General features: G+C 45.3%; 1 protein-coding gene across 2 annotated transcripts; it reads right to left on the bottom strand.

Moving 5' to 3' along the window:
* Window positions 1-8,726: 8,726 nt before the first annotated feature.
* MARCKS (myristoylated alanine rich protein kinase C substrate) lies at window positions 8,727-12,706 on the bottom strand. Of its 2 annotated transcripts, XM_084513609.1 has the most exons (3): window positions 12,296-12,706; window positions 11,863-12,035; window positions 8,727-10,801 (listed from the first exon to the last, which is right to left on the bottom strand). In XM_084513609.1, exons 2-3 carry the CDS (start codon window positions 11,959-11,961, stop codon window positions 10,019-10,021), a joined length of 882 nt encoding a protein of 293 aa, XP_084369735.1. In that variant the 5' UTR covers window positions 11,962-12,035; window positions 12,296-12,706; the 3' UTR covers window positions 8,727-10,018. The 2 variants fall into 2 exon arrangements, with proteins under 2 accessions (XP_084369735.1, XP_084369734.1); XM_084513608.1 differs by lacking the exon at window positions 12,296-12,706 and having other exon boundaries at window positions 11,863-12,275.
* Between the last annotated feature and the right edge of the window lie 3,298 nt (window positions 12,707-16,004).

Here is a 16,004-nt window from a genome sequence, read left to right as displayed (position 1 = left end):
GCTGAACTTGTGAATGATTGGAATCGTATCTCCAGTTTATTATCATGCAAAGTCCAATAGCATTCTGAATTCCCTTATATGTGCGCTTCCAGTCCTCCCTAGTATGGCACCAAGCTTTTTGATATTATACCTTGAGGTTACGTTTTTCAGCTGACTGCTCAGGACCTATTTTCCTAGTTCTTGTTTCCCTGGCTGGGCATGGGACAGCATCAAAAGTGTAAGAGAAGTCAAGATCTGTGACAGCTCTTGAGTCCCACTTAAATACTAGACTGGATATACTATCAAAGGATAAAATTACATTGGCTTGACACGTTTCACTCCTGAGAAGCTGATCTTGACTATTTCCCTGTACATGCCTCTGCTCTAGTGCATTTTCAGTTATCTTGGCTGCTTTGTCTGTAATTTCCTTAGTCTTTGCTTCATAATGTTGCGGTTCCACATAATATCCATGTCTCATTGTCCTTCTGCCAGTCCCTCCTTTTTTTTTTTTTTTTTTTTTTTAAAAAAATATCCAACCACTTCTCCTGCATCTATTTTTTTTTTCCAGTTCTTTTGTGAAACCGTACCTAAAATTGGTATCACATTTGCTTTTCTACAGTTATTTCTCTAGACTATCCGTTTTCTTGTTAAAATCTCTTGCTAAAGGCCCAGAAATTGTTTGGCTAATTTCCTAATGTGTGAAATAATTTGGCTACCATTTTCTTAATTATTCTCTTAATGTAGTCTTTCCCACACTTGGCACATTGTAGATGATAGAGTTTTCCAAGTTTAACACTCTTGGTAGCAACAAGTGCTAGATGTCTCAGTGGTTACATTGGCTATAACAATTTTAGGGAAATTCCCTCCCATAGCTCTCCCATGCTGCTAGCAATACAGAGACTATAAATAAAGCCAAACCACAAGCATTTTTACCACTTTAGCTGATTTATGCAACATGATGGTGAAAATGTCATCAGGCAATGCCTGTACTACCAGTCCTGTCTACGTTAGAGGAATAGTTGTAAAAGTTTTTAAAGTTGCAATTTGTGGGTAAGTGTCTCTGATAAATGTGGCACAGTGTGCTAGAACAGATAGTGAAGACAATTAATTTTACAAACTAGTAAGGCCATTTTTGTTCAATGTCATGTGAAAATATATGTGAAAAAACAAACAAACAAACAAACAAACAAACAAAAAACAACAAAAATCTAATAGATGTGTTGTTTTCTTTTTTATTATTTAATGCACAACATACACATGCATTTTAGCTCATTCGGCTGCTGGTTCACAAGAACTATGGTGTTTCATACGATGGGTCCAAACCAATTTCCCAGTTCTTTTCTCTTGTTTTTATACAGTACGGCAGCTGACATACAAACATTTTCTTCTGATATCTGTATTATTAAAATATAGTTTGGACTGAGCAAATTTCGTATTAATACATCCAATAATCACAACTCATAATTGGAGAATTCAGAGATTTAAGACACCTTCTTAACAGAAAAGAAAATCCACAAAGAATCTTCATTTCTGTACTTTAATATGCCAATATTTAATCAAGGTGAGGACATTATTTCGATAAGAATGAACACTACCAGCCAGCCCCAAAACTAAAAGCGTGTATCTACATACAAACAGTCTCTCTAAACTAGGTACCGCCCTTCCCTCTCTCCCAAAACGCCAAACTATTCCCAGAGTAGGCACTGCTGTCAGTGAACGAAGCAGCCAGGCGGAGCAAATTTATTTTACTTTCAGTACATGAAAATGGCCTCAAAGCGTCACTAGAGAGCTATCTATAGTTTGGTCCTACCTTCGTTTTAAGGTTTTTGCTATTTTTCTCTCTAGAACCAGTTCTAATTACATCCTTTTTATTGCTTAAAATGCCCATTACTATTTGTGCCTATGAAAAGGTCTTGGCCATTGATATGTGGATGGCAGTGTTTTCGTAACACGGCTTATGAAGGCGGTGAGCATGAGCTGAGAAAAGCAAATAGCAAATAACACAGATTTTTTTTTTTTTTTTAAAAAAGGAAGTTGGTAATTAATTCCTCCCCCTTCATAATCTTGACCAAGACAAATAGAAATGTGATTTTAACAATGGTAGGAAGTGAAACAGCCTAACCTTTCTGCATTTAGCCTGGATGCTTTTTTCAGAGCAGAGACTGTCTCTCCTAAATGTTTACACAGTGCCTGGCACAAGCAAGACTCATATTTAATTTGGGCCTTTTAATCTAGCATCACAATGTAAATATTTCCTAGTAGTAGTTCTTATGGGAATGTGCTTTTGTTTGTGCTGCTGTTCAAAAATGGTCCCCAGCCACACTTGTCCTTCAGGATTCATTCCCAACTGGACACTTCACTGTCATTTGCTGTTAGATTGCCTGTAATGCAGCAGATTCATGCAAAATGAAGCCCACAGTATGATCATAGAAAGATTAAAAATGTCCAGTCTCTCCTACAAATGGTGCATTTCTTACACGTATGTTTCTCATTCAGCTGCTACTGAGAAGAACATCCTGTGTTTAGCTCTCCTTTACAGTGTTTGTTACTTGAATTTATGTGGCTTTCCCAAAGAGTTACAATATGCATGCTCCTCATTTTACCTTTGTCACAAAAGAGAAGGAGCATATTATTTTTCCTAAAATCCTTAGGAACATTTTAGCACTTCCATGTTCTGCAGCTCTAAATGACAGAGTCACATGGACTGTTTCCAGTGCAGGGATTGTATCATGCTGTTACACCTAGTATGTCTTCTGTAAAGCATTTAGGAGACAAACTTCAGAACTGTTTTGCTTCTTCTTCCGTATATCTGCAGATTATGAAACTAATGACTATCATAACATGTATGCCACAACAACAAGAAGCGAAACAAAGCCCTAAAGCCTCTTTAGATTAGATTAGATCAGATTAGATTAGATTAGCACTGGGATTTAAGTAGAGTACAGTTGGATTTGAATCTCTCTTCTTGGTTTATTCAAGTTGATGGTTCTATTCTAACATCAATGGGAAGATTTTTTCCCCCTTCTTTCTCACCTTTGGCCTAATTTACAATAACATCAGAAGCTTTATGATCTTGAAATGACAACTTTCTATGTAGGCAACACAAAGGCAAAAAATTCCTAGATAAAACAGAGTTCAGTGGATATCAGTGATCACTATAAATAAACATTTTTATATAGAAAACAGCAAATATTTATGGCCAACAATTTATCCATGACACCTTTTGAATGCATTTCTGCATCATCATTTCAATGTATAGGTCTGTCAAGTTTAAGACAGACTTCATGTGGTAGCAGTAAGAGAGGTGCTAGGTGTGATGAACCTTCAGAGTATAAGCTATATATAAGCAATAAATATATAACAACAAGGGTAAATTTCCAGTGGCGTTTCATTTTTATCATTTGTAATGACACCATGGGAAAGTGCTCCTATGTGCCTTTAATCTCCTAATTCACGCAAACACAATCAGTTTCTTGTCCCTTTATTGTGCACACTGCATTGGTGGTAGAATGCAGGTGGATATCTCCCAGAGAAATCTGATATATTTATCTTAATTTTAGCAACATTTCTGGGGAAATTCCAGAAGTGCTTTGTATTGGTTAACTTCACTCCCACAGAACTGAGTGACAGAAGAATTAGGCCAAAATGAGTCCTTCTGAAAATTCCAAATATATCTTAGTATATAAATATTATCTCTCCATGTGAGCATTTACTCATAAAGTCAGGTATAAACAGCAGAATAAAATATGAAAACAGAATTCAAATAAATCTAAATAAAACATTCAGGGAAATAGGTTCAGAGCAATTTTGGAAGTATTAATCTTTCCACTGTTTTCTTCTTCTTGTTGGATATGTATTAGAAACTAAATACATATGAAAGATAAGCAAAAATAAAGCTCTGAGGGAAAAACAAAACAAAACAAAACAAAACAAAAACAAAAAACACGTTCCTTCACATATCAGCCCATGATTTCTGCCTTTTTTTTTTTTTAATTATAAATTTGGAAAAATATTTGCTGCCCAGTCTCCTCAGAGGTACAGTGTCTAGTAAACTTGCTTTAACAGGCTCCCAAACTGCAATGTAACGCTTGGGACTGGTCTAATGATTCATTCCTCAAAAATGTTACTTTAATCAATTTTGGATTCTGTTTCCTCAGTGGTTTTCAAGAGAGGTTTGGCTTTGCACTCCAGTATCTCTTGTAATTAAATTATGTTTTAATGTTTTTTTTTAAGACAGAAGGTGGAGTACTTCATGCCTATGATAGCCTTGCTCCAGATGGTTAGAAAAAAAAAATATATATATATATATGCCTTGAGTTCATAAAGTTTTGCTTTTTTTTTTTTTTTTTTTCTATTGTTTTCCTCTTTTTTCTTCTTTTTCTTTTTGTTCCCTAACTCTCCTTTTGTAAAGGACCTGTAATGCAGGTCTTCACTTACTGGTCCAGAAGGGCTCTTCTTCAATGAGGAGCCTGTTAGCAACAGCTCTGCGATGGAGTTTGTCTCCTTTGAACAGCAGGTCACCCTTGTTATCAAATTAGTTTAAAATATTCAGATGGATCTACATAACAAGTTTCAGAGAGAAAACTAATCCAGCAAAGGCTAGCAAGTCACTTCTTGCAGCTATTGCATCTACTCAGTGAGGATGATTTTCCTAAACAATAGATTTGTAGTTATCTTTTCTCTATATATTTTGGAAACTAACCTGTGAGCTTCAGGAGATGACTTCTATTTGTAATGTACCTAAAAAGAAATCTCTAGTCACAGTGGTCTCTGCTAAGAGCAACTATCAAATAGTTTATTGGCATCAGTATCAGCTATCTCATTTGGGTCTTTCCAACTGTAAGTAGCAATGTCCTCTTTCATCCAGTGTGTTTGTAGTCCTGGTCTGGACAGACAAGTCATCCTGAAACAAAGATTTAGGACAAAGATGTATAAATAATACCTGTGGCCGTCCTTAAGACTTCAAAACATTCTGCACACATTATCCAAAGCTTTACATCATCTCTGTCAGATAACATCCATATGCTAAAATAGAGGCATTGAAAAGCTGGGTGTAGTGCTTTGATACAGAAGGTGTACTTAACAACATAGTTAGTCCAGACTTACAAATCCCTAACTCTGGGCTTTATCCATTGAGCAACACTGTGGTCGCTTATCTGTTCAGCTGTACCCATCACTTTACTGTCATCACTGATACTCCTCTGATTGTCCCAATATGCAACGTTCTCACTCTGGAGCCATCTCATCTCCAAAGCTGTCTCAGCAAACATATCATGAAACATGCTGCTACAGCTTCCCTTTCTGCATCTCCAAACAGGCATCATGCCTTAGAAGCACACCACACACTGGCTCTCCCAAGGCTAAGCTAACACATACTTTTAGTAACGGGGTACTTTACTGCAGCAGCACCTCTTACACTATTTTATTCACGTAACAGCAGGCTGCCCAGCCTGTTTTTCTCTGCCCTGTTGGATTGGTTGCAGTTGCAACAGTTCCCATTCATTGTCAATTAGCTGAGGTCCTCTGCATTGTAAAGAGGGCAAATTAACCCCAATGTCTACAGTATATTATAAACACATTATACTATTTGCACTTGCTGTTTACTTCAGGAGGAAAACTACCTGCTTTATTCTATCCCAGTAATCTGAGCATGGTAAAAAAGCTGTCATAGCCTCAAAACAGGCTGCTTTCAACCAAACTGCACCATCATGGAAAACACATCTTACCTTAGCTCCTTAAAACCTAATAAACACTGAAATGAGTTGGGTATCACAAATGTCGACCTTTTACCACTCTTTTACTATACATGTAGCATAAACACTGAATTCACAGTACTGATTTTGCAGAAAAGTATCCATTGGTATTACAGTTTCAGACTAGAATGTGTATTGTGCTACGTTTTGTTTTAAAAGCCAAACAAAAGGACTTGCAACTTAGAAAAACCCAAACAAAGAAAGCAGATGAAAACCTTTGACCTTCCCCTAATCGCCTGTAAGTGCAGTTCAAGAGTTAGCTGTTTGGAACAGTATTAGATAACAAAAAATGTTCCTGAAACGCCACCAGCATAGTTCCCCTCACAGAATGAAGGAGCAAACCACTCCTATGTACAACATTGCATGGAGCACAGCCAACGGGAGCTCTTAGGGATGTCACAAGTTGGTATGTGAGCACTTGATTTTCACACAGCAGTTGTGCACACAAGCAGGAAGGTGAGCACTCTCCAGCAGAAGCCAAAACCCACACTTGACATCCCTCACCCATCTTGCCTTTTTTTTTTTGTTTGTTTTTGTTTTTTCTCCCTCTATTTTTGCCTCGTTTCCTTGCCTGAAGGCAAGGTTTCTACCATTTCACATTAGAAACTATCAGGCCCAGATAAAGAACTCAAGTATTTGAGGTCAGACACTGCGATTTGGAGAGTCTGAAATCAAGCATAGATATTAGTAAGACAGGCATGAAATCTGGAAGGACTTTTGTACACCCAAGTTTTGACCTCAGACAAGGAAGATGACCGTCTCTGTCTAAGGAAATAAACAGAAAAGAAGCAAATCTCTAGAGTCCTTATTCAAACAAAATTAGATTTCAGCCTAAGTTTTACCTAAAATTTTGACATTGTTCCAGCACAACCTTGTTCACAGAAACCATAACATTCCACTTAAAAAGAACCCCAACAACCCATAAGACAGGGAAATGAGCTTGAAGCCACACATTTTAAAGTCACATGCATTTGAATTTTGAGAAAATTTGTTGAAATTACAATACTTATTATGATTAGCATTTTCACCAAGACATAACAGCAAGTGACGGAGTATAAAGAGGCATAAAGGTTTCTTGGTAAGAAGATTAACCATCTCACCAGTCATAACACCCAACCCCTCCATTTTCCTCATAGAAAAATGAGGATAATCTACAATCGCATGGGAGCGACCAGCCAGCCTCTTGGGGACGGATGATGTGGCACAATCCTTTTGCAGGAGGAAGCAGCTCAAAGCTCCATTTCCACCATTCCAAACCCAGGCAGATTCCCGTCTTCTTAAACTGCATGGTTGAAAAGAAGCATTGCTGGAACCACGTTTTAGCACATACTGGACTGCTGCGAGCAGAACAGCAGGCCACGTAAGTGATCTTCTTAAGCCTTATTTTTGAAACTGTACTGGTATTAGGCTTGGAAAGCAACTCCAAGTCAAGCCAAGTTATGGAATTACAAAGTCCCAGCCAAGGATCCTGGCTGCTGTGGTAGAAGTGATTCTGCACCACCAGGAACTGGAAGCGTTTCAGGAAACAACACCAGCTGAGCGAGGAACAAACACAAAAGTTTCAGCCAAGCAGGTTGAGAAAAAATGGGAGAATTTTACTGGTGATTATTTTCTTCATATGTACACATATAGTTCAACAAAGGGAAAAAAAATCAAAGAAATTCAGACTTCTCTTTAAGAATCCTTGAATTTAAATATATATATATTTATTAAAAAGAGACATTGACTCTATGGCCAAGACATCATGCGTCTTAGAACAGGTTTTTACAGCCATGTTATAAAAACCCCTTAGCAAAGCAGTTATGCACTAGACTTCAAACACATGTACTCCAAGAATGACACTGGTGTGGAGGATCTTGTTTTACATCCATTTATTTTTGTCCCTCAGCAATTATAGCATAGTTTCAATACATTTCTAAAGCTATAGAGAAATACCAGGGCAACTAGAGTACATACAAGCCAAAGTTAAAATGGTAGACAGCTGAATTAAAAAAAAAAAAAAAAAAAAAAAAAAAAGGAAAAGAAAGAAAAAAAAAAAGAAAAAGAAAAAGTACGCATTCAGCAGGAAATCTACTATACTTCATTCAGTTTAGGCTTTGTTCTTTAGGGAACAAGGTGCTAACGTGCCATTTTCTCATAAAATGAATCATAATTGCTTCCAAAGAGTTTCTGCTGAAAATTTAGGTGGAAGCAAATAAGTGTAACACTAAACTTTCTCCTATAAACTTAGAAGCAACACTTTCTTGAATCAATTTCCACCCTCCAAATACCACTACTGCTTTTCTTACATGAGCCCACTGTTTTATTAAGGCATAATATGCCCTGAGCAATATGCTGGAAATTAGCCAAAGAGCCTAACAATTAAAGGCAAGCACCAAGTAATTATTTTTATAGACAAATTTCGAAATCTGTTCTGTAACTCACCTGCAGTTGGGAGTAGCACTTGAGGAAAAAAAGAGAAAATATTGCTTTTAATTACTTTGAGCAGAATGGCAGTGTTAATACCCCCTTTCTCCCTCCAGGCTAAAGTTTTCGATCTAATCATCTAGGAACCTAAGCAGGGACAGCATACTAAGACATAAATGGGACGTCTGTTCAAGAGCTTAACTTTTAGGCAACGCGGCACAAAAAAATTTCAGCGCCCCACCCTAAGCAATTCAAATTACATCTCATTTTCCTCAAGAGGCAAGAATCTCATATGCTGGATACCTCTGGTCTTAAAGCAAGATGGAGCCTGGACAACAGAATCGCACACTGTACATGCTCAGACTGCCTTCCAGCCTTCTTTTTAAATCCAGGAAACCTGCGAGTTACCTGGCTCGCTGCTCAATTTCTCTACAATAAGCGCAGCGTTACACAGTCTGGGATCTAGGAAGGCAGCTTGCAAAGCCAGTGCTAACAGCGCACATCATCACTTTATACAAATTTAGGCTTGTACAATACTGGCTGGCCCATTTAAGTTACCAGAGTATCCATGAAAGAAACACAACCAAATTATACATTTTATTCACATTTATTTTTCGCTTTTAGTGTGCTCACAGAAAATTAGAACACCTTAAGCAGGAGTTTAATAGCAATTTTTGTAAGCAAAGTTACATTCCATCTCTAAGTCAAATTGGTCAAAGCTTCTCCAGTATTTACAAAAACATGATAGACAAGATGCTACACCAAAAAAAAACAAAAAAAAAAACAAAAAAAAAAACATTGCATCTGAAGAGTTTTCCTTTATTTTCAAAGACAACTGGAAAAGAAAGCAGTCTGCTGTAATCAAAAACATACCACAGTATAAACAGTAACCATTCCACTTATCACAGCTTGGTTGAGTTTAAAATTTGTGTTTAAAAGGTCCAAGATGACTGCAGTTTTACAAAAATGGGCAGGGTGGAAAGAGTTGCAAACTTCATGTGCTTCTGGATATCAAGATTTGTTTTTATACAATAGTCACAGTTAAAAACACCCTGCTGGTAATACATAATTACACTTTATTAAGGTCATAAACCAGCAATAAACAATAAAGCCTATACAACTTGTATTTCTACTTAATCACTGACTGATACAGCTAACATGAGATAAGTGAAAAGTTCCTATGGTTTAAATGAATTCCTAAGACTATGATCTCTTTATCTGGGTATTGATTTTTTTTTTCCTTTCCTTCTTAATCAAGACTTGTAGTGTTGTAAACCTTATAGAACATCTGCCTCACAAAATACATCGTAATAACTTTCTTTTAAAAAAAGACTAACCCCTTACATCATTTCTCGTGGCACGTTCTCTTGGCAATGGATGCGCGCCACGGATCCCCCACTGTGGCCCCTTATCACTTCATTTGATATCCCTTATTGACCCACCCATCTCCTTCATATATGGGCATGTCCATAGACTGACAAAGAAAGTTTACATTTCGAATAAAGATGCAAAGTATGCCAAAAAATAAAAATTAAAAAAAAATTAAACGAAACCAAAAAACCAAAAAACATTAATACTGATGCAAAAAAAAAAAAAAAAAAAAAAAAGGGAGGAGGAGAGAAGGAAGGAGGCGGAGGGAGGCGTCGAGGCCCTCCTCCGCCCGTTGGAATGGTGGTAACAGAATTGATTTGAGATGGGAAAAAAAAATAACAACAAAAAAAAAATCTGCGGGGAGAGAAAAAAAAGAAACGAGACATCTTTTAAATCAATCCCTGGTTGTAGACAAGTTCTCCGAAAACCAGTACCTGGCACCACTCCAACAAACAAACAGGGGGGGGAGAAAAAAGTTCGTCGGCGAGGGGGCGGCGGCGGGCGCTGCTCTACTCCGCCGGCTCGGCGGCGGGGCCCTCCGGACTGCTCTCGGAGGGGGCCTCCTGCCTCGCCGCCTCCTCCGCCGCCGAGGCCGCCTCCTGCTCGCCGCTGCCCGAGGCCTCGCTCGTGGTGGTGGTGGTGGTGGCGGCGGCGCCGCCCGCCTCCTCCGCCGCCTTGGCCGCCGCCTCCTGCTGCTGCTGCTGCTGCTGCTGCTGCTCCTCCGCCGCCGCCGGGGCCTCTTCTCCCGCCGCTGCCTTCTCGGGGGCGGCCTCGTCCGATTTGGCCTCCTGCGAGTCCCCCGCCTCCTCCTTGGCCGCCTCGGGGGCGGCCGCGCAGGGCTCGTCGGCGGAGCCCTTGCCCTCGTCGCCGCCCGCCGCCTCGGGGGCCGCCGCCGCCGCCTCCTCCTTCCCGCCCTCCGCCGCGGTGGCGGCGGCGCCGCCCTCGCTCTCCGCCCCCTCGCCGGCCTCCTTTTTGTTCTTTTTGAAGGAGAAGCCGCTGAGCTTAAAGGACTTCTTGAAGGAAAAGCGCTTCTTTTTTTTTTTCGGGGTCTCGCTGCTGGACGAGGGGGTCGCGCCCTCCTCAGTCTTGGGGGAGGCTTCGCCCTCCGCCGGCGAGGCCGGCTCGGTGCTCTCCGCCTCGGCGGCCTCCTTCTCGGAGGCGGGCTCCGACGAGGCCGCCTCCTCCTTGCCCGTCTCCTCGGCGGGCGCGCTGCCGTTCGCCTGCACCTCCTCCTTGCCCGCCTCCGCCGCCGCGGGGGAGGCGTCGCCGTTCACCTTCACGTGGCCGTTCTCCTGCAAGACAGCGACCGCGTTACCGGGGGGGAGCACCGAGACGACGCCTCCCCCGCGCCCTCCCCGCGACGCCCGGCCCGGCCCGGCCCGGCTCGGCTCGGCTCGGCTCAGCCCAGCCGAAGCCCGCTCCGGGCGGGCGCCCCCAGCGGCGGGCGCCCCCGCGGAACGGCCGCCAGGGGGCGCCGCGGCTCCACCGACGGCCCCGCGCACCCCCGCCCCCGGCGCGCCCCGTCCGGCCGCGGCGCGGAGCGGAGCAAAGCGGGGCGGGGAAGGCTCGGCACGGCGCGGCGCTGCACGGCACCGAACAAAGCTCGCCCGGCCCCAGCTCGCAGCCCCCCGCCCGGCAGGCCCCGGCTTCCACCCCCCCTCTCCCCTCCGTCTCGGCCCCCGCCGCATTTGCATGTTTCGGGCGGCCGCCAGCTGCGGGGGCGCCGGGGGGCAGCCCGGCTGCTGCCCCGGGGGGGAGCCACGGAGCCCCCCTCTTCACCCCCCCAAAACGCACCCCCGAGCCCTGCTCCTGCCCCCGAGCCCCCAGCCCCGGCGGCGGCTGCCCCCGGTACGAGGCGGCCGCGCGGTGCCCGCGGTAGGCGCTATAGTGGCCGGGCGGCGTCGGGAGCAGGCGGTAAAGCGGGCAGAAAAGCCGAGCGGTAACAGATCCATCCGTATACAAGCCATCGGGACGCTTCTCAATAATACACGAGGGATATATATATATATATATATTTTTTTTTTCCTCCTCCTTTTTCCCAACGTGCCCCCTCCCCCCACACACACTCCCCGACGCAGGAAAGATAAAGCAGCAAATCGTTCAAAGCCAAGCCCTTTTTTTTTTTTTTTTTTTTTTTTTTTTTAAAAATAAAGCAATGATTCCTTTGCTTCGAGTTGCAAGGATAAAAGGATTGGCCGTATTCTCCATTGAACGTGCCACTGGGGCATCAAAGGAAGAAGAATTAAGACAGGATGCAAAAGAGAGTCCGTCGAAGTTGGCTTAAAAAAAGGAGTAGGTTTAATTTTTTTTTTAATTGCTTTTTTTTTTTTTTTTTTTTTTTTTTTTTTTTTACCTGTCCATTCGCCTTGGATGGAGATGCAGCCACTGCTTCCCCAGGTTTCTCGGCGGAGGCTTCGCCCTTTGCAGCGGTCTTGGAGAACTGGGCACCCATGCTGTCTTATTCAACAAAGAAACTCAACAGATCCAAAAGGAGGGGAAACAAAGAGCGTTGGGTTGGTATAAATACTGGGCGACCAGCAGCAGCAGCAACACACACACACACCAGAGGGGAAAAAAAAAGAGAAGAGAGAACAGAACCGATTATAATGCACTCCTTTTTAAAAAATTTAAAGTTGAAGAGATCAAAAAAGCAGCAGCACAGGAGGGAGGGGGAAAAAAAAGGGAAGGAAAAAGTCGAGCACCGGAGGAAAAAAAAAAAAAAAAAAAAAAGGAGCCCAAGTTTAGTAAAAAAGAAGTAATAAAAAATCCCAGATTTGTAGCCGTACTGTAGACAAGGAGAAAATGGAGAAATCTCCCTGGTTGCTAATAAGATGCGGAGTCCAACGCCCAAGTGCACAGATGAATGGGCTTCCCGAGCGGTGACGGCAGCCCTCCGCCCGGCGCCGGCCAATCGCCGCCGCGCCACACAAAGGGGGGCGGGGCCTGGCCGCCCGGCGAACAATGGAGCCGCGATGGCAGCGGTTCGAAAGCAGCCCCCGGCCGGGGATGAATGTGCCGCTCCGGCGCGGCGCGGGCGGGCGCGCGGAGCCCCGCGCCGGGCAGCGGACAAAACACCCAAATAAAGCGGCGCGGGCGGGCAGGGACAATGGGATGGGGCGTGCGGGTGAAGCGAGTGAGTGTGAGTGAGCGCGAGTGTGAGTGCGAGTGGCAGCGGGGGTCCGGCCCGGCCCCGCCGCCCGCCCCCACCGGGAGCGAGCAACAGATAGTGTGCTGCGAGCCCGGGGCGGGGGGAGAGGGAAGGAGGGGATTTGCTTTGCTTTTTTTTTTTTTTTTCTTCCTTTTTTTTTTTTTTTTTTTTCCCTCTCCTTTTCTTCCCCGGGTTTAATTGGTCGCGATTGTTAAATCGCCCCCAATTTGGAAGGTATTTGAACCACGTAGATCGGGTTTCGCCAAACGAGATCACGAGTCGAAATTAGTAGGTCTGTAGGCCAGATGTTGCCAACGCGAAAGCGGCGGCGGCGGGAGCCGGAGCCGGAGCGGCCCCCTCCCCCAGAGCCATATCGGCCCCAAACGCGATCCTTTGCGAGCAGCCCCCATTAAATCCCGCTCTCCGATTATCCCCGAGCCGCCTTTTGAAGGCGCTTAGCGTGGCGGCGCCCCGCTCCCGGGCCGCGTTTACACGCGCGGGCGAAGCTCCGGAGCCGAACCCCTGGGCTGGGCTGCACCTCCACACCGAGGTACCCCGAGTACCGGCGATCCGGAGCACAGCAGCAAGGGCTCGTGTGGAAGAAACACCGCGGATCCGACCCGTTTCCCCCCCACACTATACGGGGGAGGAGGGCGGCGGATGCGGGCAGCGCGGGGAGATGTCGCCCCTCCACGCTGGGGGATGCGGGACGGCTGGCTCCGAGCCCCCTCCCGTACACACACGGGGCCCCCCTCACACACAGCCCCCTCCTCACATATATAGGGTCCCCCCTCCCTTTGCAGGAGCAGAAATGCGCGGCAGAAGGGTCCTTTTCCGAAAATAAATAAATAAATAAATCCAACGCAGGGAATCTCTCGCCAAACGCCTGTTGTTTATAAACACGGGGGGGTAAAATCGCTCCGCTAACGAAGGGCTGCGGCACGGGGAGGCTCGGCCACGCCGCCCACCTCGCTCCCCCCGCGGATCACCGGGGGCTTTGTGCGCCCGCCGCCTTCCAGCAACCCCAGTGCCTGCAGCCTTTGATCGGCGGCAGATCCGCCGGGCGATTTTTTTAATTAATTATCATTATTTTTCTATTTTTTTTCCTCCTTTTCCGGGGAGGGGGAGGGGAGCGAGAGGGGCATCTGCCGTTCCCCACCGAGCCTCCCCCCGCTCCCGCCCCTGCCAGCCCCGGCTCCCTTTGTCTCGGCCGCCGCCGCCCGCCCCGCCGAGCAGCGCCGCGCAGCCCCAGCTCGCCCGTGGGGCGCCCACCCGTGCCCCCGAGGGGCTGGGGGGGACTTGTGGGGGGGGCTTCACCGCCTCCCCCGGGGCTCCCCCGGCCCCCGGAGGGGCCGCCGGGCGGTTGCCGTGGCGACGGGGGAGGGGGGCGATGGGGAAAGGGGAGGGGGGCGAGGAGCCCCGAAGCCCCCCCTTTGAGGACCGTGGCTGGGGCTGGCAGCCGGTATCAAAAAGTCACCGGGATTTCTCGCACGGGATTTCACCTGCATGGGCGCCTGCGGTTCGCCTTTCCGCCGGAGCTACGTGTGGATTTCGGAGCGGTGGCAACCGAGAAAAAAATTTCGCCGAGCGGCTTGGGGGAGTTTTGGCGGTGTTTGCTTTGCAATCTCGGCGTGTTTTTCAACCATTTCAGTGTTTTGCAACTTTGAAAGAGAAGAAGAAAAAAAAAATGAAAAGCTTTGTCTGATATTACTCTAGATGCTCAGTTCCACGAATTCTTCTGCACAGTGTCTGGACAGGCAGGGAATCTGGAATATAAGCATGCTCCGTGTGTTACAACCGGGACAGCTCTCTGTGCCTTCTGTCCCACACCCGTCATGTGAGGTACAAACAGGAGATCTAACCCCTCCATTGACCTGTTGCCCACCAGTTACCAGGCTGCTCGCTGTCACCCCACACCCTTAAGTGCCAATGAAACACAGATTATGCTGCAGGGGAGATTCCTCATTCCTAAACTGGCGCTTTACTCAAATTCCGGATCTTTTCATCTCCTTCCAAGGGAAAAAAAGAAAGGAAAAAAATCAACAAACCACCACCCTGATTGGTGTATTGCAGCAGGACTAATCAGATATGAATGCAAAACACACCATTATTCCACATTGGCTTCCACACACACACACACACACACACACAAAAGATCTTGCAGCATTTCTTTGGCAGGACCAAGGATGTACCAGTTTAAAGGCGCTTAAAGTACAGGCTGCTGGAGATTTAATGTCTAAAAAAAAAGTGATTTCATTGTAAATGTATTTGTGTTTGGGCTTTTCCTGCAAGAGCTGTGTCAGCAAAAAAGTCATGTCCCCCATGTGACGCGGGTGAAGTGATAACATTTCTAAGAACATGAAACCAAGACTGAGGGCCAGCTCTGAGGAGCCTGAGGATGAGCGAGACGGCTCTGAGTCCAGCCCCCATCCCTCCCGCCGCAGCCCATTTCCTGATTTCCAATTGTATATTGCATCCACCACACAAAGTTGGATCTTCCACAGTGCTTACAAAATGTGACTCCTCTCAGCACGTTTTGCCTGGGATTGTTTTCATGCTCTCTGTTTGGGAAGTGGGAGGGCTGAGGTGCAGACTGATGGTATGCTTTGGATGGTGCTGCCCAGCAAACCCACATAGCCACTGGCTCACAGTTATTGATGCTCACCTGTGCCTTCATGTCTGTTAGTCCTGAATCTGTGCCTCACAGCCATGGCTTTGGCCGGGCATTAACACAAACTTTCCTGACAGCATGGCCAGGTATAAGCATGGTGTAGTGCATATGTCAACTGCACACTCACTTCCCGTTAGGATGCCAAGAAAAACAAACAAACAAAAAAACACTCTAGTTTTCATCCCAGAGCAGCAAAGGCAAAGTTCCTTCTGCAAAGTGTTCAACTGTAACCTGAAATAACAAAACAAAAATTCCCCCTCCCCTCCCCCAGTACTGTAGAAACAACCCTCTTCCCCCAGTCCTGAAAGGCAGGTAAATGAAATGTTACTTTCACTTGACAGGTCAGGAACTGGAGAAAAAGCAGCTGAGTAACAGTTCCCTGCCAGTATGCAAGCTGCTCTCGGGAGTCCCAGGAAAACCCATCAGTGACACTCACCCTCAGCCAAGGTAAAAGTACCTTAATGAGCAGGTTTTAATTCTGGCTATATGTTGAAACTTTCGGAAACTTGTCCCAACTTGCCACCTGTAGAGAGGACACAAGTGTATTTTAACACGTTTGCTGGCAAATGTGTGAAAATGCAACACACCCTGTCAATGCTATGAATTTGAAAAACATGTTAATTAAAAGTTTTCACTGACTTTTTTATTATTATTATCATTATTTTTTAATGCACCT

The sequence above is a fragment of the Aythya ferina genome (assembly GCF_964211825.1).
Source record: "Aythya ferina genome assembly, chromosome: 3".
Lineage (NCBI taxonomy): Eukaryota > Metazoa > Chordata > Aves > Anseriformes > Anatidae > Aythya > Aythya ferina.
This window is presented reverse-complemented; position numbering and strand designations above follow the sequence as displayed.